The sequence below is a fragment of the Varanus komodoensis genome, unplaced genomic scaffold (assembly GCF_004798865.1).
Source record: "Varanus komodoensis strain SLA01 unplaced genomic scaffold, ASM479886v1 scaffold11, whole genome shotgun sequence".
In the NCBI taxonomy this organism is placed as follows: Eukaryota; Metazoa; Chordata; class Lepidosauria; order Squamata; family Varanidae; genus Varanus; species Varanus komodoensis.
The window spans coordinates 2,051,390-2,075,773 of record NW_025335317.1 but is presented as its reverse complement, the minus strand read 5'-3'; the positions used below and the strand labels follow the sequence as shown (position 1 = coordinate 2,075,773).

At 49.5% G+C, this 24,384-nt stretch overlaps 1 protein-coding gene across 1 annotated transcript in view; it reads left to right on the top strand.

Annotated features, from left to right (window-relative positions):
• The window catches only part of WDFY4 (WDFY family member 4), a 127,819-nt gene that overhangs the window by 91,335 nt on the left and 12,100 nt on the right, over positions 1-24,384 (top strand). The window contains exons 48-58 of the mRNA XM_044420053.1: positions 3,530-3,569; positions 6,762-6,881; positions 7,032-7,149; positions 8,592-8,701; positions 15,084-15,237; positions 16,201-16,292; positions 18,029-18,241; positions 19,278-19,425; positions 20,657-20,814; positions 21,838-21,996; positions 23,198-23,377. Of these exons, the coding sequence (XP_044275988.1) occupies positions 3,530-3,569; positions 6,762-6,881; positions 7,032-7,149; positions 8,592-8,701; positions 15,084-15,237; positions 16,201-16,292; positions 18,029-18,241; positions 19,278-19,425; positions 20,657-20,814; positions 21,838-21,996; positions 23,198-23,377 (1,492 nt within the window). The remainder of the gene's footprint in view (positions 1-3,529; positions 3,570-6,761; positions 6,882-7,031; positions 7,150-8,591; positions 8,702-15,083; positions 15,238-16,200; positions 16,293-18,028; positions 18,242-19,277; positions 19,426-20,656; positions 20,815-21,837; positions 21,997-23,197; positions 23,378-24,384) is intronic.

Genomic DNA, 24,384 nt, shown 5'->3' with positions numbered 1-24,384 from the left:
AGTCCAGTCTTCCTTCAACAGGGTCTCCTGCTGCCCATGAGGCCGGCTGTCCCCCGGCCCTCCTCACTCCCCTTGCTGTGAAACTTACCTCGTTCTCTGGCTCAAATTAAAATCTGAGCCAGAGCAGTATTTTTGAAGTTACAAGATTCTGAAGCAAGCTGCCAAAGCGCTTATTTCCATGTCAAGAAACAGAAGACTCAGCAAAATTAAAGGAGTCTCTCTTGATTTCTACTTTCTGTGTTTGGACAAATGCTAGGACCATTTCAATCCCAGTGCAACCTAAGTGAGAAGGCCAAGACTTGTTTTCCACAAGGCTTAAGCCATCAAAAAAGCAAAATGTAGAGAATTCCCACCCCCTCCCCCAGAAGCCAATACATCTTATTTTTCCTCAACATCACAGCAGGATCATGTTTCATCTAATGTGAAATGAGAACAATGAGAAGCGGTAACAGCTCTGGCAGTGTTATTTAAAAAAAGCTGAAGAAATTGTGCATATGTTAATTGGCAATGGTTATATAATAACTTTTATAAGACCATATATATTTGTGTGGTGTAGTGTTAGAGTCTTGGACTGGAACTCAGATAATCTGGCTTCTAGTCCCCACTCAGTGATGAAGCTCCTGGGGGGACTTTGGAGCCAGTCTCTGACTCTCAGCCTAGCCTACCTCGCAAGGTTGTTCTGAGGATAAGACAGAGAGTAGGCAGAAGATCTTTTAAGGATTCCCTGCAAGAAGAAAAGAGGTGGTGTATAATATAATCAATATCAATATTTATTTATTAGCGTTATTCCCCACCTTTTTCTTTTTTTTAACGAACCCAAAGCAGCTAATACCAATTTTCCCCTCCTGTTCTCACTCTTATCCCTGCAGCAACAACAACCCTGTGAGGTAGGCTGGGCTCCATGGCTGAGCAGGGAACTAGAACCCAGATCACTTGAGTCCCAGTGCTCAGCTCAACCACTGCACTTCCTCTCATAAAAGAACTAAACGACTAAAAGTACACAGACCAGCATGCACAATTATCATAAAATCACACACTATAACCACTGAAAATAAAAAAGCAATAACATCTCACATAGAAAAGAACTAATATTTAACAGAAACAGCAATTGCATGAGTCTACCAGGGTCCCCGGCAGACAGAGAGGTCAGGGGGCAGGGGGCCTAGCCTACTGCATGAGTTACTATACTGTAATATGTGCTGGACTGATGACGTCCCGCCCAGCTTTGAAACACCTTTGTGCCTGCTTTTTCTTACCTGCTTTAAGTGCTTCACAGAAGCCATCAAAATATCCTTAGTATTATATGCCAGAGTTATTGATAGTAAAAGACCCATCAGTAAGAGAGGTGCTGTACGTGAGGAAGAAAAATGTGTGCGTTGCAGGGACCCAGAGTCCATGTGGGATCTTCCGTGGGTTTCAAAATGAGTTTTCTCTCATATTTGAGATTTATAGGACTTAATTATGTTCTGTATTTATAGATTTATAGTCACTTGGCGCATCTGAGCAGAGGCTTCGTGCAGGCCTGGGCAGACAGAATCTGAGCCTCCCGGGCCTTCATACAACTCGTGTGCATTCTAATGCACGGAGCTACACTGGCCAGTGCAAGATGCTAAGGCGCTTAGCTTCCAGTTCCTCCCAAAGTTTTAGGGGCAGCCTAATCTCCCAGTTTGCTATGGGTAAGAAATATCATTAGGATCACGGTGGGGAAGGAAAAGATCAAGCATCTGCTCCCTGCCCACCACAATCCAGATGCAAACAGCATGGCAGATATTTAAAGGGGAAAAACCCTGCAGCTGTACCTGCACCTGAGGTGTGACATTTGGCATCCACTGCCTTTGGTCTTAGACTGAAGGAAGCATTCGATCAACTCTCTCCAGCTCATCTGGTGGATATTCCTCCAGTGGATTAAAGGAAAGCTGGTAACAAGCTGATTTGAACTGAGTGGAAGCTGCAGATCTCGAGCAGTTTTCTGCAACGTCTCCTGTACGCTCATGTTTCGCTTTTAAGGCAAAGCTCCTGGTCGCCACCCTCACGAGATAGCCAGCATTTTAAACGAGAATTAGCAAAAAGAGGATTTCTCCTGAGCAGATCTGCACTGTTGCGAAGTGCCTAGTCGGTACGAGACTGCCTTACCGGCAAGCCGCTGGAGTGAAACTGGCAACACGTTTTGTTTGTTAGCCAGCTTCCTCCTCCACTGGTTTCCAGTTTTTGAAACTGCTTTGCCACTGGAGTGAAGCAAAATCCTGGACTGGATGTGAAACTTTCCTCTTTCCTCCTTTCCCACAAATGCTCAGTCCCCACTGGAACTTAAAACAATGGTTACCTGCTTTGGAAGGTGCAAACTTCTCCAGTTCATGCGATATTCTAGCCTGCTCTTCTGATCCTGCTTGCAAAATGTTTGTTCCTAAGCAACAGGAAATCCCAAGCCCTCGGAGAGTGCTAGTGTACGCCCCGTCTCCAAGGTGCAGGTTCAAAGGCAGTGCAGCAGGTCCCAGCGGCACCTTCCAGGTGTGGGAAAGCAGCCGCCTGGCTGGGAGAACCAGGTGTCCCGGGTCTCCGGCCGATGGACTTACCTGGCATAGCTTCACCATCTGATCATGCCAGCGGGAGGGCTGCCCAGAGTGCCACCCAGCATCTGTGAGATCATCGCCCATCATCCTGCATCCAGCCCTGCAGCACAAAGGGTGGCCAGGAGGCAGCTCAGAGCTCGGAGCATGGCTGGTCCTGCCACGAAGCAGGTCCTGCTCCAGGTGGCACAGGAAGTGGGGGGGAGCGCAGGAAGGGCCCCTGTCTGACTAGCACAGCAGGCATTTATTTATTTAAGGCCATTCATTATTTACAATAGTTGTGCTCTCCCACGCTTCTTCCAACTCCAGACCAGCAAATATTTCATAAAAAAATAAAACTTTAAAGAAAGCGGCAACATTTGTGGTAAAACGATCCAAGCACTTAAGCCATGCAGCAGGCGAAGGGGTTTTTCGGATTAACAAGCGTGGGAGAATGCAAGCGGCCTCCCTTTGGGCTGGACGAACCGGGTGAGGTCCCAGGCCCCGGTTCCAGGGGCAGGGGACACCTAAGTCCTGCTGCAGGCAGCAAAGCCTCTTAGGCCAATATGGGCTGGTGAATGTGCTTCGAGCGTCGAGCTTGTTCTGGAAATGTACATTACAAGAGCGCGCTTGGAAATTGATGGCTTTGGCAAAAAAAAAGAAAAAAAAAAGAGAGATTTCTAATGTTTGGGCAAGGATAGACCTTAGAGAGAGGAGTAAAAATATGAGCTGCTCAAACTAGGTAACCAGCTCAAATGAAACGTATACATTTTCTAGATCTTTGTATCCAAATGTATCTCCAGCCTACACAGAAAGGGTTCGGCTCTGCAATAGTGTGGGAACATTGGTGGAAAGTGTGTATTAATTTGTAAACAGCTGGGCCCTCCTCCTTTATGTTGGCACCGTGCACTGCCTTCGCCTCACTTTGTGACCAGGAGGAGAGAATTCCAACCAACACCGTCTCTGCCTTTTGTTTTTTGCAGACGTTCAGGGAAAGAAAAGGCCATGCTCCTGAAGTGGCAGGTAAAGCGGAACGTGTCTCTCGCCGATGGTTTTCCTTTGGAATCGATCAGTCCAATGCCAGGCAAAACTCGGAGTTATTGGCAGACCAGGGCGTGTGCTTACAGCCTTTCCCCATGGATTTCAAATCTTTAGGGCATGGGTCCTCAAACTACGGCCTGCGGGCCGGATCCGGCCCACCGTCCCTGTTTATCCAGCCCGCCTCAGAGGTTCTGCACTCGCTGCACCCGAGCGCGCGGAGATCGGTTTGGGCTCGCTTGGAGAAAATGATCTCCGTGCGAGCAAGCCAGCCCCTCACCGTCCCGTGCCCCCCACCCGTACCACCTTTCCAGCCCGTGCCCACCGCCGGCACCTTTCAACTGGCCCCCTGTTGAAAAAGTTTGAGGGCCCCTGGTTTAGGGGCTTGGACCGAGTACCCGATCATTACCTTAGGGAGGCTTCCACAACATGCCTCCCCCACCTGGGTGTTTTACCTGTGCACCATGGGTAAAATCTCACACAGTCGGAATATCAAAAGGCACACCTGTGCAAGAGTTGCATTGCACACCTGTGATACCAGCCTGGAAGAGTAACGCTAGGTGGCTCCCTGCAAGGCCAAACGTGTGAGGGAACCCTGGTCCCCCATCTTCTGGCTGGAGTTCTGCACAATCCATCGCTTCAACAGGTGGGCCCTGCCCTCTTTCAGCTGAAACCGTCAGGGAGGGATGCCTGCCTGAGCCACCTGCTTCCCGCTTTAGGCACAACCAGCCCCTGTTTGTCTCTGCACAGCCTGTTCTGGGGACCCTCTAAGCCAGCAGTACCTCATTCCCAGGGGATGAGCCCCGAAGACAGCGATCTTCCATCAGCTTTGCCAACATTCTGGCTCATTCTGGGTGGACTGTTTGCTTCCCTCTGAACAACCCTCTTCTGCGGACACCCGGCTCCCATCAGCAGGAAGTCAGGAATCTTTCCCTGATATCTGGCTGAAATCTCCCTTCCTACATCTTGTCCAACTATAAGTGATCTGATGGGCCAAATCTCACCACACTTTTCGGTCCAGTACCACTTCTTCCAGCCAACCTGTGCTCTGGCCCACATCCTCTTCCGTGGAGTCTATCCTGCAGCTTAAGGCCATTATTCTGTGTCCTGCACTCTGGGCTGATTGAGAAGAGATCCTGCCCTCCTCGGTGTGCCAGCCTTTCAAGCGCTCAAAGAGAGCTATCCTATCTCCCCTCAGTCTTCTCCTCTCAAGGTTAAACTTTTCACCAGGCAGCAGTTTACACACCCATCACAAACCCAACTGTCGATGTGGCTAATGGTTGAATATCCACCTACCACAGGTCCCCACCCACTGGAGGTATATTCCTGGAATATCCTCAGAAGTTCTGTTCAGCTGGCATGTGGCAATATGTTGCAGGACACCGATGCCCCTCCTGGCTTTCTACACACATGCTATTTTATTGGTTGTTCCTGGGCTTGCTTGGCTCAAAAACTGATTTATTTAGTAGAAGAAGGTGGGGAAGACTTTAGCGCTTCAGCTTCCTTGCCCCATTGCTAAACTCAAATGGGTGCTTAACTGGTTTATGCACTGTGTGTGTGTGTCTGTGTGTACCTTGATGCTGACATGCTCCATCATTAGGGCTTGGTGAGATGATCTAGTCCCTTAACATGATGTTGGCCCTAGAAAATACCTGTGCAGGTAATTTGAATCAAGAAAATAGTGCAAGGAGAGGCACATGCCACCCCAGTGCTGTTGTCTTAAACGTATTTCCATGTCTGCAAGTGTTTTTTTCATTGTTACAAAAATTGGCCATCTCCTGCAGCATGTCTGATTGTGACCTAACCTGGAAAGCTGAAGAGATGCTAGGATTGGCTGGCTAGCTGGTGGGGATCTGCATGTGCCTGCCTTAAAGTGCTTTCAAGTGCTTGGCTGACTCCTGCTAAGGATGTGAGATGCACACGCAACTTAGACTCATAGAAACATAGAAACAGAGCGAGTCAGAAGGGGTTTCCCGGGCCATCTAGTCTGACCTCCGGCACCAGCCTGCTCCGCTCACGACATGCCCATCATGTGCATGTCCAGCCTATTCTTGAACACCCGCACTGATGGGGCCTCAATGACCTCCCGTGGAAGCCCATTTCACACCCTCAGGGTCCTAACTGTCAGGAAGTGCTTCCTGGCGTCCAAATTGAACCTTGGCTCCCTGAGCTTTGCTCCGTTGGAGAGCATTCTGCCTTCCTCTGCAGGGGAGAATAGATCTCTACCCACCTCCGTGTGACATCCCCTCACATACCTGTATGTCGCCAACAGATCCCCTCTGAGTCTCCTGCAGGCTGAAGTGACCTAGTTCCCTCAGTCTCGCCTCATACGGCATCCCCTGCAAACCGACCACCAGCCTTGTGGCCCTATGCTGCACTGACTCCAACCTGGCTAGATCCTTCCTGTAATGAGGGGCCCAAAACTGAGCACAGTACTCCAGTTACGGGCGCACCAGAGTCGTGTAGAGTGGCAGTAATACTTCTGCCTGCTATGTTATGAACAGCCTAAAAGCTGTAAACAAGCTTTGCCGGCTTTGTGGCTAGACTTTTCTAGAAGATGCCTGTAATGAGATAACTGCGTGGAGTTGATTGCCAAGGGAATATACCTCTTTCCCATTAGAATTTGACTCCATACCCTGAGGAATTCTTAACCTAAACAAGACTGAAGAAGAGCATTTAGTTACAGCTATTACTGTAAATCAGTAATACTGAGAGGTAGGCACATACAGCTAGGATTTGAGATAATGCAGCTCCTATCGGGAGCACAGAGAGTGACAACGACAGAAATCTTAGCCTAGCATAGCATTTGTATGGTCTGGCCCAATGCCATAAAGCAGCCCGTCTTTCAGTGATACACCAGATATCCTAGCTTCATTCTCCAGCATCTTCAGCTAAAGGTTTTTGTCTGGGATTGTGGAGAGGTACCACCTTCTGGAAGATGGTAATAAATCCATTCTCTGACCTGCCAAAAGGGAGCTTTTTCTACAAGGCGAGGGGGTGGTCATTCTCTTTCTAAAAGGCTGGGCAAGGCCACGGATGTGAATAAGGCTATCCTGAGCTGTTTTAGGCACTAGCCAATAGCTGCTGATGCTAGCATAGGACGTGTTCCTTCTGCCTGCAATTTGTATTGGGTTGTTTATGGCTGCATCGGTAACCCTTGTTTCCGTAACGTGACAGAGGAGAGAGATCAGCAACTTTGATTACCTCATGTACCTGAACACCCTGGCTGGACGGACATACAGCGATCTCATGCAGTACCCGGTTTTTCCGTGGGTCCTTGCTGATTATCATTCCAAGGTGAGCCATTTCTGCGACGTCATCAGGGGGCTGCTGCAGACTTAAGGCATTTTCCTTGTGCTGGTCTTGGGCTTCTTTGTCCAGATGTTCCAGTGACCAGTTTGCTGGATTTGGCTCCATGAAGAAGGTCACACTGTCTTTGTGTTTTAGACTCTAGACTTGACTAACCCCAGCACCTTCCGTGACCTTTCAAAGCCCATGGGAGCTCAGACTGAAGAAAGAAAAAACAAATTCATCCAGCGCTATAAAGAAGTAGAGAAGAGTGAAGGTAGGTGCCCCGTTGCTGAGTGCCTTCGATTCTGGGTCTTATTGACAGGGAGGTACCCAGCAAGAAAAGGGGCAATCAGACATCCAATCTGCATCCAAGAAGCAGAACCCGGTTAGAAACTGGGCAGAATGAGGTATTGCTCTCGCCACATCCAAGCAGCAAGTGAAGGATGCTGCGCTTGGTTGGCCTTGTGGTCACCCTGCCCTTCAGCGGCCATTGGGCATTCTTGGTGTGACTCCAAAGAGAGAGAGAGAGAAGTCCTCATGCTATCCCGTGCCTGGACTTCGGCAAAGACTCACTGGCTTCACTGCTCCTGGATTGCCCTTGAAATGCCCATGGGCGTTATCTGGAAAATGCGGTGGATGGTGGCCTTGGAGAGTGCAGACTCCCCAGATGGATGGGGTGATCTTGGCAGGGAGATGGCAGGACCTTTGGACAACTGCTGTGTGGCATCCTTGAAGAGTCCCTGAAAGGTGACGCGCCTTAGTCTCCTTGAGGAGAAAGAACCAAGAATCTTGTAGCACCATGCTACATACCTACTTCACGACATCAGCTTCCCTGACCTGGGGGTCGTTTCTTGAGACACATGCCTTCAACATGGCCTCTCCCTGCTTGGTGCCCTCCAGAGGCTGGGTACAGCAAGGACCATGAGTCTCAACCAGCATGGCCCATTGTCAGGAACTGTGGATTTGTCGGGAACCCTGGGAGATGCGTTTAGTGCCATCCCCTTATTGGAAACAGGTGGCTGGGGTTGTAAATAGTAGTGCTAAAAAATACAGTATGTGGCAATTCAATTAAAATTTAAACATCTGTAAAGCAAGCACAGTAGCCTTTCAAAACAACAGTACAGGGGGATAACATAATAATCTTCACATTGATAAATGCCTGACATTTAGTCCTGGGGACTTCATGTTTTAAATCTGTGGGAAATCTTTCCTTATTAGAGCCACATAAATGAGGAAGCCAGTCCTCCCTTATGTGTTTTCAGAGGTGGTTGTCATCAGCAACTCAAAAACTACCAAGGAGTCCCACATTAGAGGCCTTCAAAGAGAACCCGGACAGCCCCCTGAGTGGGGTGGTGTAACGTGGTGTCCTGCAACAGCAGGGGGTGGACCCGATGGCCTTCATGGCCCCTTCCAACTCTACTCTTCTATGATTCTAAGGAACATCAAGAATATTTCCATCATAAAAATATTCCACAGCACTAAAATGCTCAGGGCATGGCACATTCAGTCCATACTACTCTAATTCTGGCATCCCATCGCAGAATATCCTGGGGGTGTAATGCGCAAATAGCCACTGTGTTGGGTGTCCATTGAGTGGACCCCAGCGCTGAGTACAGATAGTGAACACCTGGAGAGATGGCGAACTATGGCTCAGTAAAGGAGCGTTTGACTCGGAAAGACTCATTCATGTAACAGGTACACATCTTACCTTTGCAGGTAACCTCTCGGCCCAGTGCCATTACTGCACGCACTACTCCTCATCGATGATAGTGGCATCATACCTGGTCCGGATCGAGCCCTTCACCCAGATCTTCCGCTCCTTGCAGGTAGGCTGATGGCTTTTGTGGTTGCAGCTGTGATGGCGGACGGTCTGATCAAACGTCGTGTCGTTGAGCCATGCAGCGTTTCCGGTTTTGGCCTTACCTTGGTTACCTTGGACGATCCTGGTGGCAAAGGGCTGTGAGTGGTGAGGAGGCACTCTGGGAATTCCACAAGGGTAACCCATTCGGGCACTTCAGGACCAAACTTCAGGTTCAGAGGCTGTAATGAACTTGGAAGGGTGGAGTTCAGTGAACTCCATACAACCCCTGCCCTTTCACTGCTGAAAGTCCCCACTTTTCATTTTTCACATCTGTTCATTCGACTTTCTCAGGATGTCTACTTTCTTCCAGTGGAAGTTAACTCTGCCTTCTTCACTGCCTTAGAAATTGATGCCTTTCCAATCCTGTCTCGGTGTTTTGGCACTGTAGGTATCAGATCCATACAGCATGTGGATGGTTGGGTCAGTTTCTCAAGTGCAGCATTTCTTACAGTTGGTCTGATTTCCAGACTCTCTCCTTGTCTTTACTTGTAATTTATCTGAGTTCTTCTGAAAAGGACAGGAACAACTTGAGCACTTGTTCCAAACCCATTTAAGGCTAAATCTCAGCAGATGTCTTCTAATTTCCACTCTCAAGGAGACTTTGGGTCCAGTTAGTCTTCTGTGGAAGGGTGGATGGTTGTGCTGATGTGGGGGCAAAGTTTGTATGGGGGGGATGCCATCCCCATGGATATGTTCCCCTGGAAAACTAGGGTTGGGTGAAGGTCCCCACCCCTTATTCTCCAGAGCTTTCTTTGCAATGAAGAGAAAATTGGCTCCGTCTCTTCAGGTTGGGGCACATATGTGTGTGTTGGAAGTGCTTATTATGCTTTTGGTGCAAGATTTCCAGTGATTGTATGCATTTTCTTCTTTCTGTTTTTACCTTTTCTTGAAGGTACAAGCAGGTCCAAGTGACTAAGGATTCCTGCTTTTGCCAAATGCTTGCCAAATGAAGTGCCCCTGGCAGAGACACTGTCTGAGGGCAGGGTCTTGTTTCTAGGGACACTCTATGGGGGAAGAAAGATGCCTGTCCCCATGCGATTGTTAGGAGAAGGCCCGTCACCCAGATTTGAAACCCCTGAAATTTGTGAGGAATGTTTGGATCAACCTTAAAAAGACAAAAACCTCAAGACTTCCTTGCTCGAATATTCCGATTTGGAAGTTCATGTGTGAGAAGGCTCGGTTCTGGTTGGATGTGGGTCTTTTAAACCTCTGAGAGTCCATCCATTAGGGCTGAGTGGCAGAAAGTGTTCCTAGGTTCAGACCACACGTTGAGGCTTGCCATGGATTATTTAACCCACCATGAGCTGCGCTGCCCAGAGGCACCACATTAAGTGTCTAATGCCCATTCAGGGCTTGTTGTGTCATGCAAACCCTGCAAGTATGGGTTGTGTGGAAGATAATCAACCTCAGATAACCCTAAAGTTATTGCATAACCACAGTTTATTAAGAATTACGTGACGGTTATTTAACCCAACTCTTGCTGGGTTTGCATGACATGACAACCTCCAAGAGGGAGTTGTATATATGAAATGAGGGCTGCCACCCACATGTGCCAGGGTCTGTTGTGGGTTGTCCTGTCATGTGAACAGGCCCCTCCCTCCTTTTCACTAACTCCTGCCTTGACCCCAAAACAAACGGAATTGTTTACTACGTGCTGTCTCATGAAGACACACAAATGCACAACCAATGCTCCCTGCTGCTGTTGGTTGCAGACTGAGAGGTCGCTGTGCCTGCCGCACAACATGTATGGAATCGAAGCAGCACAGAAGAGCAGAGTTGGAAGGGGCCAAGAGGTCCAGAGGGTCCAACGCCCTGCTCAGAGCAGGACTCCCAGTGAAACCATCCCTCTCAGAGGGCTGCCCAGCTGCCTCCTGGGTGCCTCCAGTGTGGGACAGCCCACCGCCTCCCCAGGTCAGGGGTTCCATTGCTGTTCTGCTCTAACAGGAACTTTTTCTTGATGTCCAGCTGGAATTTGGCTTCCTGTAACTTGAGCCCATTATTAGGTGTCCTGTATTCCCAGATGGGGACTGCAGGTGGCGCAGTGGTTTAAACCGCTGTGCTGCTGGGCTGGTTGATCGAAAGGTCGGCGGTTCGAATCTGCACAACGGGGTGAGTTCCCGTTGCTCCGTCCCAGCTCCTGCCAACCTTGCAGTTCGAAAGCATGCAAATGCAAGTAGATAAAAAGGCACCTCTTCGGTGGGCAGGTAACACCATTTCGTGCACCTCGGTGTTCAGTCATGCCGGCCACATGAGCACGGAGACTGTCTGTGGACAAGCGCTGGCTCCCTCGGCTAGGAAACGGAGATGAGCACCGCCCCCTACAGTCAGGCATGACTGGACGTAACGTCAAGGGGAAACCTTTGCCTTTACCTTACCTTTTATTCCCAGATGTTCAAGATTCTGCATCTGTGCTGTGTACAGCCTTTCAAGTGCCTGAAGACTGTGATCATCTCTCCCCGCAGTCTTCTCTTCTCTAGGCTTATCCTGCCCAGCTCTTTTACCTCCCACCCCCGGGCTTTGTTTCCGGCCCCGGATCACCTGGGTGATGTCCCTCCACTGAACCCTCCCCAGCTTGTCTGCATCTTGGAAAAGAGGCAGCGCTTATGTTTGCTGCTTTCTACTTCTCTTCTTCCTCTGTGCACAGGCAAGGCAGTGCCCAATCCAGTAAATACCAAGCTGTTTGGATGCCTTCAGCTGGCACAACGATTCCTGCCTGCGTGGATCAGAAAGCACTTTGAGACGAGGGGCTGAGACCCTCGGAGGGGCGGGTTCCCCATGCTGGCCGTGGAAAGGTGCCTGAATATGCCTCAGCAATTTATCCCAAAGGCAATGCTGTCAGTTATTGGAAGGACCCTGAATTCACACATCTTCCATAAAGCAGGAAGAGAAGAGCCAGAAGGGTGTTTTGGTGGGTTTACTAGCAGCCCACCAAGTTGCTCTGAACGTACGTCCTTCCTTCCTTCCTTCCTTCCTTCCTTCCTTCCTTCCTTCCTTCCTTCCTTCCTTCCTTTTCTATTGTTTTTGCACTCTGACAGAAAGAAAGCTCACTAATTCTGATATAAATATATGCAAATACATTTATTAATATAAGAAACACTGCAAATCAGTTATTGCTTCCTTTATAAATAATACAGGCTTACATTTTAAAAATATTACTTTCTCCAAAACGCATTAGACAGCTGCAAAAAAATGACATTTTTTCTGGATGGTAATATCTTTAATCAGATTTGAGGCACTAACAACATTTCCTATGTAGATATTATTTTTATTTAATACAGATAACCTTTTTATTACAAATCACATTGTTTCTCTGGAGAGTGCCACCATCTCTCACAAAAGCTGTAAAGGCAGATGAAAAAGTGTCAGTCACCCACTCTGGGCACAGTGTGGTATGTATGCAGATTAAATGCGCGTGGCTTTAAGTTGCCTCTGGGAGAGGCTCGTTAGCTGGGGTCTCGGTCTCGTATAACCTCCTTGTCCTCTGATATCCTCTTGCTTCAACTGAAATTTGACTTTGAGGGTTCTTGTCTATTAATTATTAGTTTCTCAATGAGCTCCGGGACTGACTGCTGTTCATGTTGACAGTTTTGCGGCATCTTTAGCTTACTGCGGTGAAGTGTCAGATCTGCACATGTGCGCCGAGGCTGCAGCGAAATGCTCCCCACAGCTGTTTTCGGAGGGCTGTAATGGGGGCTGGACAGAATCGGGGGTCAGGGGCTCGGGCGTTGCACCTACACCTTCTGCGGTGGCTGCACCTATATGACCCGGAAGAAGGGCCATGGCCCTGGGAAGGGGGCAGCTGGCGTTCCCTGCCCAGCAGCGGCTCGTTCTCAGCCGAGGGGAAGGAGCACGGCTTCCCCAGCAGCACTGCTGTGCCTGCTGAGTATCTGGCAGGACTTCTGCAAACTGGGAAGCGACAGCGTCATCCATGCCCCCTTCTGGCTATTCTGTGACTCCATTTCATCAGGAGCAGAGGCAGGGGATGCTCTGGGACTTCCTGGCCAAGCTTCCATGGTCGCCTTTGAGACACTGGCACCCCGAGGACATGGGCGGACTCCTCGGGGACCAGACTCACCTCTGGCCCACCTTGCCAACCCCATCTGGGTCTCAGGGGGTGGGCAGTGCCTCACCTGGAGGCGGAGGTCCTCACAGTTCCACAGGGACTGCGCTGAGGCCCTGACACTGTAAAGGGAGGGATACCAAGTTTTTAAAGAAATGAATGAATGAATGAATGAATGAATGAATGAATGGAGACAGCTGTCCATGGTGATTATTAATGTATTAAAACAATTAATTCATTCGAATTTATACATATTCTGGAGTTCTAGATCCAGTCTTTCATATCTTTTAACCATGCTGGGGAAATTTTCAGACCACATCCTGGTGGTGGTTGGGCAGAAGGCAAAGGTGATGAGAGGGGGGAGAGCCATTCGATTCCTGTCGGACCTCCGTCTCCTCCCGCCAGGGAGTGGTGTTTGGCCTGGGTCAGGTGCAACAGATTATACAATTGGATGAACCAGCAGACCAGGGGGGCTCTTCCAAGTGCATTCCTTTTGCACCGGAGAGGGGAAGATCAAGGACCACTTTGTGGCTGAGATTCAACATAGGGTGGGTGTATGTGTTGGCTTTTGAGGATTGGGTAAGGTGTTCTGAGAGGCTGACTCTGTCTGCAGCCGACTGGTGGCCCTTCTCTAATGCACAGATTCTGCCAACAGCTCTGCGTTTCAGCGCAACAGCTCCTGTGCTGCTGTGTAGTCCACAAGGCTTGTTAGGAAAAGATTTCCTTCATCAGCCCTCAGATGGAGCTGGTTCAGAGAGGAAATAAGGCAGCCTTTGGCCCAATCTAGACTTAACACAACATTCAAGTGGCTAAAGGAATGATGCCCCATCCACAAGCACTTGTATTATCTCAGTTACCTTCCCCTGAGAGATATATTCAATCTGTCCCCATATTTTGTGAGGGTATCACAATATACTTTTAAAGTATTAGGCCGTATGTGATAGATCTCACGTTGCCTGAAGCGACACTTTCAAGAACCACGGGGAGACGTGATCCAAGAAGATGAGGCAAGTGGGTTGCATTCGAAACCTCAGTGGCTGATTTAACTGTGCCTTCTCAACCTGCTGGGGGAATAGGCACCGGCTAATTTCTTCCCCATACATTTTCCTTCGTGGAGAGATCAGCTTCAGGGTGCATGTGCTAGTAAAAAATAACCAGTGGGCAAGAGCCTCTCTGTTTACCCAGTTTGGTTCAGTTGTGCCTTAGCTGAGGTTTATGTGTCTTAGAAACACACAAATGCAGAGGGAGAAAAAACCCAACCACACGTAGCAGTGTCCCCACTACCCACATCTTTCTCTGTGACAAGCCGTCTTGCAATTGCTTCTTCTTACTTCTTCTTCTTCTTCTTCTTCTTTTTTTTTTGAATAAGTTTTATTCTTAATAAACCTAACAAAAAGGAAACTAAAAAAATCATCAATCATCAAAAACATCGGACATACTGGGTCAGCCCCCCACATTTTTTCTTTTTATGTTAACTATAAACATATTTAAATCTATGCATAGTCCCGTTTCTCTAGCCAATGATAAAAAGAGTCCCAGGTTTGATAGAAGTCTGTATCTTCTTTCTCCTTCAGAGACAAAGTCAATCTGTCCATTTCCGCACAGTCCAGGATCTTTTTTAGAATTAGTTCATTGGTAGGTGGCTCTTCAGTCTTCCAGTGTTGGGCAAATGCAATCCTCTCTGCAGTGGTTACACATAGAGTCAAATACTTTGCTTGTTTACCAACATCATCAGGTACAATGCCTAATAAGAAAACTTCAGTTTAAATGTTAGAGGTTTTTGTAACATTTCCTCAAGCTATTTGTGTATTTTAATCCAATACTTTTTTGCCTTATCACAAGTCCACCACATATGATAGAAAGTACCCAATTTATGTTTACATTTCCAACATCCATTTGACATATTTGGAAACATCTTAGCTAACCTTTCTGGTGACAGATACCATCTATAAAACATTTTATACAGGTTTTCTTTGTATGAGGTGGCTAATATTACTTTAATATTTCTCTCCCGCAGTTTTTGCCATTTCTCTAGCTCAATATTATATCCAAAGTTTTGTGCCCACATTATCATAGTTTCCTTAACCTGTTCATCTTCCATTCTCCTATTCAGGAGAAAGTTATACCATCTTTTAATCATTTTTTCATCTGATTTAAGAATCACCTGGTCAAATGCTGTCAGCTGCTTCTTACTTCTTGATTAGCAGGACTTGGAGAGACACACGAGCAATGAGACCCAATTTTGTGTTTGTTTTCTTCTTTTTCTCTTGTCTCTTTCTTCCCACAGGGAGGAAGTTTTGATCTGGCAGACAGGATGTTCCACAGTGTGAAAAGCACCTGGGAGTCAGCCTCAAGAGATAACATGACGGATGTACGGGAACTCATCCCCGAATTCTTTTATTTCCCCGAATTCTTAACAAATTGCAACCAGTTTGAGTTTGGTAAGCATGAGTGCTGTGCTGAATTTTCACCTGCAAATCATTTCAGAGGCAAAGTGGTGTTGAGGAAGGGGGCGTGTTCTGTGAAGGGGAAATGAGTCCCACGCCCTCATCTTCCCACCATGCCTGATGGCAACCCACGGTGCTGCTCCTGTGCCGCCATGTCCCCAAGGGGTTTCTTTCCGACCTGATCAGAGATTGTGTGCTCTCACTGCGCCTGGTTGTCACCCAGTGGCCCAGTGGCTGTTTCTGGGCACACACCGGAATGCAAATTTGGACTCTCACTGGCCAGTTTTTTCCCCGCACGCAGCTGGGCTCACATCAGCCTCATCCCTCAAATGCAGGGAGCTTGGAGGAGCAAACTGTCGGGGTGCCAGTGTGACTGGGCTGAAAAAGGCTTCTAAAAAAACTGCCGTGTTTTTAGGAGAATTGCTCAGCTACCCGAACAGAATTCCTCACTAAGCCTGGAGGGGTTTGGCCGTCGGTGCTTTCAAGAAGAGGCAGCTTCCATTGTTCATCCCTGGCAAGACTCTGCTTGAGCTCATGGAACCAGTCCTGGGGAAAGGCCAAAGGGACTGCAATGCTTGGCCGTGCTCAGGCTGCTCCCACATGGAGCCTGCCCCAACATTTTGCCTCACGGGGATGATGCCGAGCCCTTCCGCGCTTGTCCTTTTCCCTGCTCCTCCCTGGCTTAAGCCTGGGCTTCTGGCTCAGCTCTACCCGTCTCCACAGCAGCTTGGTTTGTCCTGCTGGCTCCGCGTTGTGCTTTGAGGACATCCTCTCCATTGCCAGCCCTGGGGGAACGTTGATCCAGATATACGACCCCACCCCGCAATCTTCATGCCACTTGGCTGGCGTTGCACAGCTGCAGGAGCTGGGGGTGGGAGGACGTCTCCTTTGCACCAGCCTTACTGTACCACACCTAACATCCCGGATGTGATGACCGGCTGTTTTTGTCACTTGCAGGAAGCCTGCAGGATGGGAGTTCGCTGGATGACGTGCAGCTGCCGCCCTGGGCAGAAGGAAACCCTCATAAATTCATTAGCGTGCACAGACAGGTCAGAATGCGAAGGCCTGCATGTGGGGGCTTCACGGAGGCAGGAGACAGCTCAAAAGCAGAACCATCGTGGATGGGCCCAGCCGTCACAAAGCTGGAGGCCCAGTGTCCCTGAGGCTTGCATTTTGGCCTGAACGTAGCGATGGGAAAGATCCAGGAGGAAAAAACCTTTACAGCTGCCTTTTTGTACCTGCCAGGCACCTCAGGGGATCCCAGCCGATCCGCGATTGCACTTGGCACACGATAATGCCATGATGCTCTGTCGCTAATCCGAGTTGTCTCGTTACTGCTGCTGCTAAAGGGAAATGCAGCCAAATTCTGAGTGAGGACACCCTAACCCTAATGAAGGCTGCCACGGATCCATGCAAACGTGCAGAAGGAAACGCCTTTTTGGCCTCCTCTTCCATTCGCTTCTTCCACTTCCAGCAGTGGAAACCTTTCCCTTTCTGTTTGCCTCCCCCAGACCGGCCTTAACGCTCCTTGGATCTCAACATTTTCATTGTGGGGTTTTATTGTAGAGATAGCTTCCTCAGATGCTATGCTTCACTCTGTTTTATTGTGAGACTGTCCCAAGACTTTGGTAGCAGATGGTATATAAAAGTTTTACACAAATAAATAAATAAATAAACCAAAACATCCGCTCTTAGGGAGAGTGGGGAATGTCAATTGAGTGCAGGATGTGGCTGTGCCTAATAGTATATTTCGAAGAACAACATTTAAACATCTATTGAAAAAATGTTAATAGGAAAAAGGTTTTATTTCTGAACTGATATACATGTGCAACACACGTGCACACAAACAAAACTTATGAGCAGTAAAGTAATACAATAACTGGGGATCATCATATCCAAATAACTTAAATAAACTGCATCTCTCTTTTCTCCAGATTCCTTCCTAGCAAGAGCTGCAGCCCTGTTTTCTAGGCCTCTCTGATCTTTCTGATCCTTCCATCTCTACATTTCTGAGGTGTTGATACCTGGGAAGCACTGTCCTTCCCAGGCAACCTGGAGGATACTTTTGTGGCCACCAAACACCTTTGGCCTAAACCGTATGACTTCTGAAGTGTGCTGGTGTCCAGAGGTTCAAATTCCTGGTTAAACTCAACTGCAATGATTTTCTTTCGTATCCTTACCACTAACGCCATTTTCCATGGATGGAAGGAAAAATGGGCAGAGCCGTGTTGCCCACACTCCTTTTCGCCTGTCTTTTCCCGCAACCTTTCCTGCTTCTGGAAACGTTGCTCTATGTCTGTCTCTGCGGAAGCAGCCTTAAAGTTCTGCATTTCTCAAAAACAGCATTCGCTGTTATAGTTATAATTTTATTTAGCTCTTACCATTTTTCATAGAAAGATGCTCATAGAAATATACAAAGGTGAGATAAAACATGAATGAACATACAATAAAAATAATTACAAAATAGCATTCCAAAGCCATTCAGTAGCAGCAATTATAATCATCATAATTTTTAAAGCGCCAGTCCCAGGGCACTCATGGATTGGAGCAGGATGACCAAATGTCAGCGAGCTGATGGAGTTGTTGCCCGGACAACGGTTGTGACAGTTGTTTCCCAGACACTCCCGGTTTGGAGGCTCGCAAGCTGCTGCAGGGCGATAGGGGTTGTGTCCTCATTGCTCGTGTGGGAACTCAATAATACGAACGTCTAGGAATGGGAGCCTCTTTGGGCTGGAGGTCGCACTAAGCCAGTCAGTCTGGGTGAATTTGGACTGTTTGGTTTCAGGCCCTGGAGAGCGACCATGTCAGCACGCATCTCCATCACTGGATAGATCTGATCTTTGGCTTCAAGCAACACGGTCCAGCCGCAGTGAAGGCCGTGAATGTCTTCCACCCTTACTTCTACTGCAACCAAGCGCACCTGGACAAAGTGAACGACCCGCTCATCAAAAGCACCATCCTGGGATTCATTAGCAACTTTGGGCAGATCCCCAAGCAGGTACAGTGCAGATGCGGGGCGCATCCAGCTGAGCAGGAAAGAACGCTGAGTTGCCAAGTGCTGCATTCGTAGCCACTGTAATCCCGGAGGGTGATTTAGTGGATAGCCCAGAAAAATGCAGCACGCGGACACTGGTTGAAGGATGTTGAAGGAGGGGCCATGAGGGGCCTCATCCTGTCCCTTCGCCAGCCATGTCCCGGCTCCTTTGTGCACTTCTGTGCAGGTGCCCGGGATGAGTGCTGGGAGGAATCCTTCCAGGTAAGAGCACCTGTCAGGCCGCAGAGCAGACGCTTCCGGGGAACAGGTGTGGCCGAGCCGGGCAGGGTTGGCGGGCTGTCCCCGCACAGCGAAGGTGTCACTTCCCACCCTGCTCTGCTCAGCCACTCCTGCTGCCTTTTTTTGCCCCCAGCTGCTTGGCTTGGGGCCTTTGCGGAAAGCGGGAGCCACCGGGCAAACCTGCATTCCTACATGCACACAGAGTGACTCGTTTCCGAGTTGAAAGAGCAATTTGAACTGGTTGTAGTTTTTGTTTATTTAGCTGAGAGTTTCATGACTAGCATCAATGTCATCCTAGCTGCTATGGGAGAGCAGCACCGGGGCAACCAGAAGGGGTTTAGGGCTGTTGTCACTGGCTTTTCAGTGATGACACAAAGCCTATCCATTTGTTTATGCCACTTTTCGGGGGGAAAGAATGGAGTGTGTTTGTTTTTGCTGCTATATAATTCTTCCGATTAGCTGGGATGTCTAAATATGGGTTTTGGATATTGTTTTAATAGGGACCTTTTAGAGGTACCTCCAGATATTTTAAAAGAAGAAAACTGTTTTTAATTACAACTAAAATAATACAACTGTTTTAAATGCACACAGCTGATATTCCTGGATGTGTATATATACAATTTCAGGCACCACATGGCCTGCCAGAGTGCGCATGTGCTTAAGATCAAAAGGAGAGCTGTGCATGATGTTCAGCAGTGAGCGTCCCTTGTCTTTGAGGGTTTCATGAGCTTCTGCTGTCATGCTTCATACTCTCTTGCAGATCTTTACCAAGCCACACCCAGCCAGGAATGCTCCGGGGAAGCACTTGATGAGGAAGGACAATCTCCCCTTTCCGTATCCCACTGGCAATTTTCCTCCACCCCTCAGCAGCTTGCATCACCTGAAGTGCTCACCTGTTACTCTTAAAGGTATAGGCCGGGAACCTTAAGACAAAAAGAGCATCAGGTGGGGGAGGCTTGAATGAAATCTTCCAGCTGTTCCTAAACCCCAGAGTGCATTCCAGAAACTTAAAGGGCTTCCGAGACACAGAGGAGACATGGGAAACCTTGCTGAGCAGAAGGGCACGGCAGGGAGGGAGCTGCAACTGCTTTGCCCCAAGCGGAATTTGATGCTCCTTCAAATGCCTCCATCCCGCGCCACGTAGGACCGTCAGAACTGTGAATTGTGCTTGGGAATGGGTCTGCATTTGGTGCAGCTCTTTTAGCATTGAGATAGTATGGCCCTCATGTCCAGCATTGTGGCAATTTTACATTCTCCTGGTAGTTTTCAAGCTGTCTCCAGGGTACTCTGTGTAACACCCTGCAGGAACTCCTCCTAGATGTGCCTAGAGCTTAGTTTACTCTGGTTAGGCTCTCCAACCGACTGGCACCACCATCACCATCGCACTGTGCTTATATCCCACCTCTCCTCCTCTTGCAAGGAACCTAAAGCAGCCTGCAAAATTCTCCTCTTCCCTATTTCTCCTCCTCCCCAACTTGCAAAGTTCTTCTCCACATGACAACCCATCATGGGTACAAGAACCCTTACCATGACCCATGGGTTCTCATGGTGGCTTGTTGCCTTCAAACAAGCCACACTGAGGGAAATGATCCAGATTCATGTTGGGTTGTCGTGCTACTTTTTCTTTTTTCTTTTGCTATGGGGGGTGTTTACTGGATGAAATCCTGTGGGCTTAATTCTCCCTTCTTTTAAAGCAGGGGTCCTCAAACTTTTCCACCGGGGGCCAGTTGAGAGCTGCAGATGCTGGGCGCGGGCTGGAAAGGTGGTGCCGGCGGTGCGCGCGGGCCGGTGTGGGGGTGGGGGCGGGGGCGGCGCGAGCAGGCACGTGCTGAGCTGGGGGTGGTACACGCGGCGAGGGGAGGCAAGGCGTGGGCAGGGGTGGGCATGCACCGCGAGGCAGGCACACGAGGCAGCGGCTTGCTCGCTTGGAGATGGCTTTCTCCGAGCGAGCAAACTGCTGCCTCCCTGTGTGTGGTGGGGAGGGGGGGCTGCAGCGGGTCCAAATGAGCATGGCGGGCTGGATAAATGGTCATGGTGGGCCAGATCCGGCCCCTGGGCCATAGTTTGAGGACCCATGTTTTAAAGCATTGTTCCAGAAGCAGAAACATCAAGACCGCTACCTTACTTTCTCCTTTGCAGAGGCACTGGGAGGACCCGTTGGGCACATCGTGTGCACTGAAAAGGGGGTTTTGGCTGTGGGAGAGAACAAAATTTTGCTTCCTCCATGCTGGACCAGAGTGTTTTGCTGGGGATTTAACGATTTCACCTGCTGCCTGGCTAGCTCTGGACCAGACAAGGTAATGACTGGCGAATGCAGAGGAGCGTGCAGTGTTTTTGCATAGCACCGGGGAAAAGCAGGTGCGGTTCGTCACATGCATGGCTGAGGCCCAGCTGTGGTTGGTGCAGCCCATGGACAGAGGAGGGATCCTCCCTTCCTGTTTGTCCCACCCTTACGCAGCCAAAATGGCGCCCTCTGCCCAGAAGAGGGAGGGAGATGCCGCAAGCGCCGAGGACTGCGAAGGCTCACAGAAGTGCCTCCTCCCAAAGTGCTTCAGAGATGAAGCCCCGAAAGCACAACGTCCAGAAAGTTCATTCAGTCACTGTGCGGCTCTAAATCTCTGTTGCAGGGGAGAGAAAACCAGGGGCAGAGTGAGGGATGGGATGGGATGGAATGGAATATCCTACGAAAAGGATATTGTAGGATTGACTCTCCAAAACGCAGCACTCCAGTGCAATCTTTTGCTGTGGGTCTCTTTTTAAAAAATAAATAAGAACATGAGGTACAATCCAGGAATTCCCCAATTCAAAGTTTGCCTCTGTCCTGTGTTGATTTAGGCAAACGTATTCACCCCCTCGCTCTTTCCCAGCAACATGGGGGGTGATGGTACTGACCTATTTCACAGGGTTATTTTATGGGTAGCGTAAGTGATCCTGCCCTGTGATTATTTTTTCTTGGCTCAGATTCAGATGTAGAGGGAAAAGGCTGATATGCCAGGAAAGGGTGATGGTAGGGAATCATAACAGCAAAAGTTAAAGGGTTGTTAAGAAAAAAGAAACAGTGTTTCTCAGAGGCATTTGCAAAAGGAGAAATTATCTGTTTTAGAATTTACATTTATTTTCTAATGTTTTTCGGGGGGGCTGTAAAAAATTAATATTTGGAATCTTTGCAAAAGAAAATCTTTCTATGATTTACTCTATGTACTACTGAAAATATTGTGGTCTGGTTTCAGAACTGCACAGGTTTCCGCAAGTCCCAGGCTATTCACCCATTTCTGTTTCTCCTCCGTTTTTTATGCTTCCACGGATGCTTCGGTGAGCAGAAGACGACCGTTTCTGAAGCCACGGTCGACTGGGCGGGCTGCCTCTGTGCCGTTTGTCCCATGCCAACACTGCTCATCACCTCCGGGAGCAGTTCTGTCATATGTGCCTGGGAACTGTCCGTGGACAAGGACAGGCCGGCTTGCTTGAGCCTGAAGCAGGTAGAGCCTTCACACTCGCCTTCGGAAGTCTTTGGGCAGGCGGGCGGGCCAGCAGCTGACAGCAGGCGATCCCTGCCCAGTGGTGTCTTGGGGGACATTAAGAAAAGGTGCATGCCAAGCCCAAAAGCAAGGCCTCACATCCCTTCCTTGGTGCAAAGTGCATCATGCAATGGGAGGAAGCATTATGGCAGAGTGCCCTCCCCCGGGACTGGTGTCTGGGGGCACCTTGTTGCAGGTACCAGCGTCGGTACAGGCACCTGGCAAGCAAAAGGCATGTATCCCCAGCGTTCAGGATTTTGTCTGGTCCCTCTTTGATGTCAGCTAAGAAGGTTGCTTTGCTCACATCCTATGGAAGCGCATCCCATAGTTTAAACCATGCACTTTGTGAAGAACACCTTCCCTTTCTCTGTTCTGCATCACCCACTATTCAACTTCTTTGGGTGACCACAGATTTTAGAACTGTGAAAGAAGAGAAACACCTCTTTACTAGTCCCCCCTCATGCCTAATTTCATACGCCTCCGCCATGCCCCCCCCCCCCCACATTCACACAACTATGCAGGCCCAAGCAAAGCAAACTTCCCTGGCAGGGGACCTGCTGCAGCCCCTTGGTCAGTTTGGTTTCCTTGCCCCTTTTCATTTCTGTGGGCCATGACCAAAACTGCACATTATTCCCAGTGTCTTGACATAATGGCGCTGGCAGTCTTGTTTGCAGCCCACTTCCGCCGTGGACTCTCCCCTTCCCATCAAATCCGTGCAGTGCACTGCAGTGTTTCAGGGCCAGCAATGGTGCGAGATATCTAGAGAATGCTTGAGTGCATTGCTCCAAATCTTTAGAAAAAGTCAGTGCCACTCTCCACACTCAGCCGGACCAGACTGGCGCACATGCTTTACTGCTTTGACGGGATGGGGGCGATTCCTCTGCGAGGAGTTAGGTCAAGTCCTCCAAGCCAATGAATGGCCGTGCAGGGGCTCTCCTTTTGCGACGGTGCAGCCCGCCCTCCTAGCGAGTGGCTGCGAGGGCAGGTCCGCCGGGCCGTGTCTTGGGGCTCTGCAGCCTGGGCTCTTCGGCAGGGATGGGCCTCTCCCCGCGCCCCGTCCTCTGCTCCCCACCATGTGTCCCTGTGAAGTGAAGGTGGCCCTGTGGCTTGCCGCTAACCGAGCGCTTCCTTCCACCGCGGTCTCCACCTGCTCTGTTCCCAGCTGCTGTTCGGCCACACGCGGCCCGTGACCTGCTTGGCCGCCTCGGCCTCCTACAGCATCCTCGTGAGCGGATCCGCCGACAGGTCCTGCCTCGTCTGGGACCTGAACCGGCTCACACGCATCACCCGGCTTCCTGCCCACAAGGCCTGTCTCTCGGCGGTCGCCATCAATGATTCAACGGTAAGGTGTTCATTTATCATCGTTCTCCTGACACGTCCATGAACATTTCATGATGACTTAATGGGTGCCCTTCCCCGGGCGAAACCGTCCTGGGGCGCGACAGATTGATTTTCTCTTTTTGCAGCGTTTCTAATAGTACCCATAATGCTGAGAGAGGGCACTAAAAGCAGTCTCTGAGGCAAAGGAGTCGAGCGGAAGGCGGAGGCTGCAGGCTGCTCGGCTTCGGAGTCCTGACGGTGTGCAGCCTTTGGCGTGCATTTCATTGTCTGGTTCCAGAGGAAGAAAGCCGAGGCCGCCTTCCCCCAGCAAAGGCAACTGACCCTTAGAAGGGGAAAGGGGCATGTGGTCTTTTCTTGCTGAGCAAGATTCGAGCTCATCCGGGGCCTCCAAATTGGCTTCACCACATCTGCTTGTTTAAATGCAGGCATCTTTTGCTTTGCCTGTTACGAAGGCATGCCTTTTAAAAGTGCACGTTTTCCCCAGTGAAAGCAAGGGCATGCATTCCCTTCCCCGCTGAAAACGCGCTTTCCCTCCTGGAAAACGTGGGTCTGCACAAGGGGGCATTTTGGCAAACGAACCTGCGACTGGAATGCTCGCTTTCCGGGGAACAGTCAGGACGGAGAGCCATCGGGGGCTAAGGACTTTGGCATTGTCTGAGCTGCACTTTCCCTGTCCCCTGTAGCATTTCCTCTCCGGGTGGCTTGAATGTGTTCCGATGGGGAAAATATTATGCAGGCAGGCAAACATACATAGGCATCCCACCGTTTTTCTCTTTGCAAGAACCCCAAGGCAGCTGCCATAGTCCTCATCTTCGCCATTTGATTTTCACAACAACAACCCTGTGAGGTAGGTGAGGCTGAGAATCTGCAACTGGCCCAAAGTCATCCAGCGAGCTTCATGGTTGAGCAGGTATTAGAACCCGAGTCCCAGGCCCAGCTGCCATGTGCGTCTGTGTGGGCGACCACGAGAGGAGGACGCTGATCTGAAACCGGGAACTACCAGGCAGG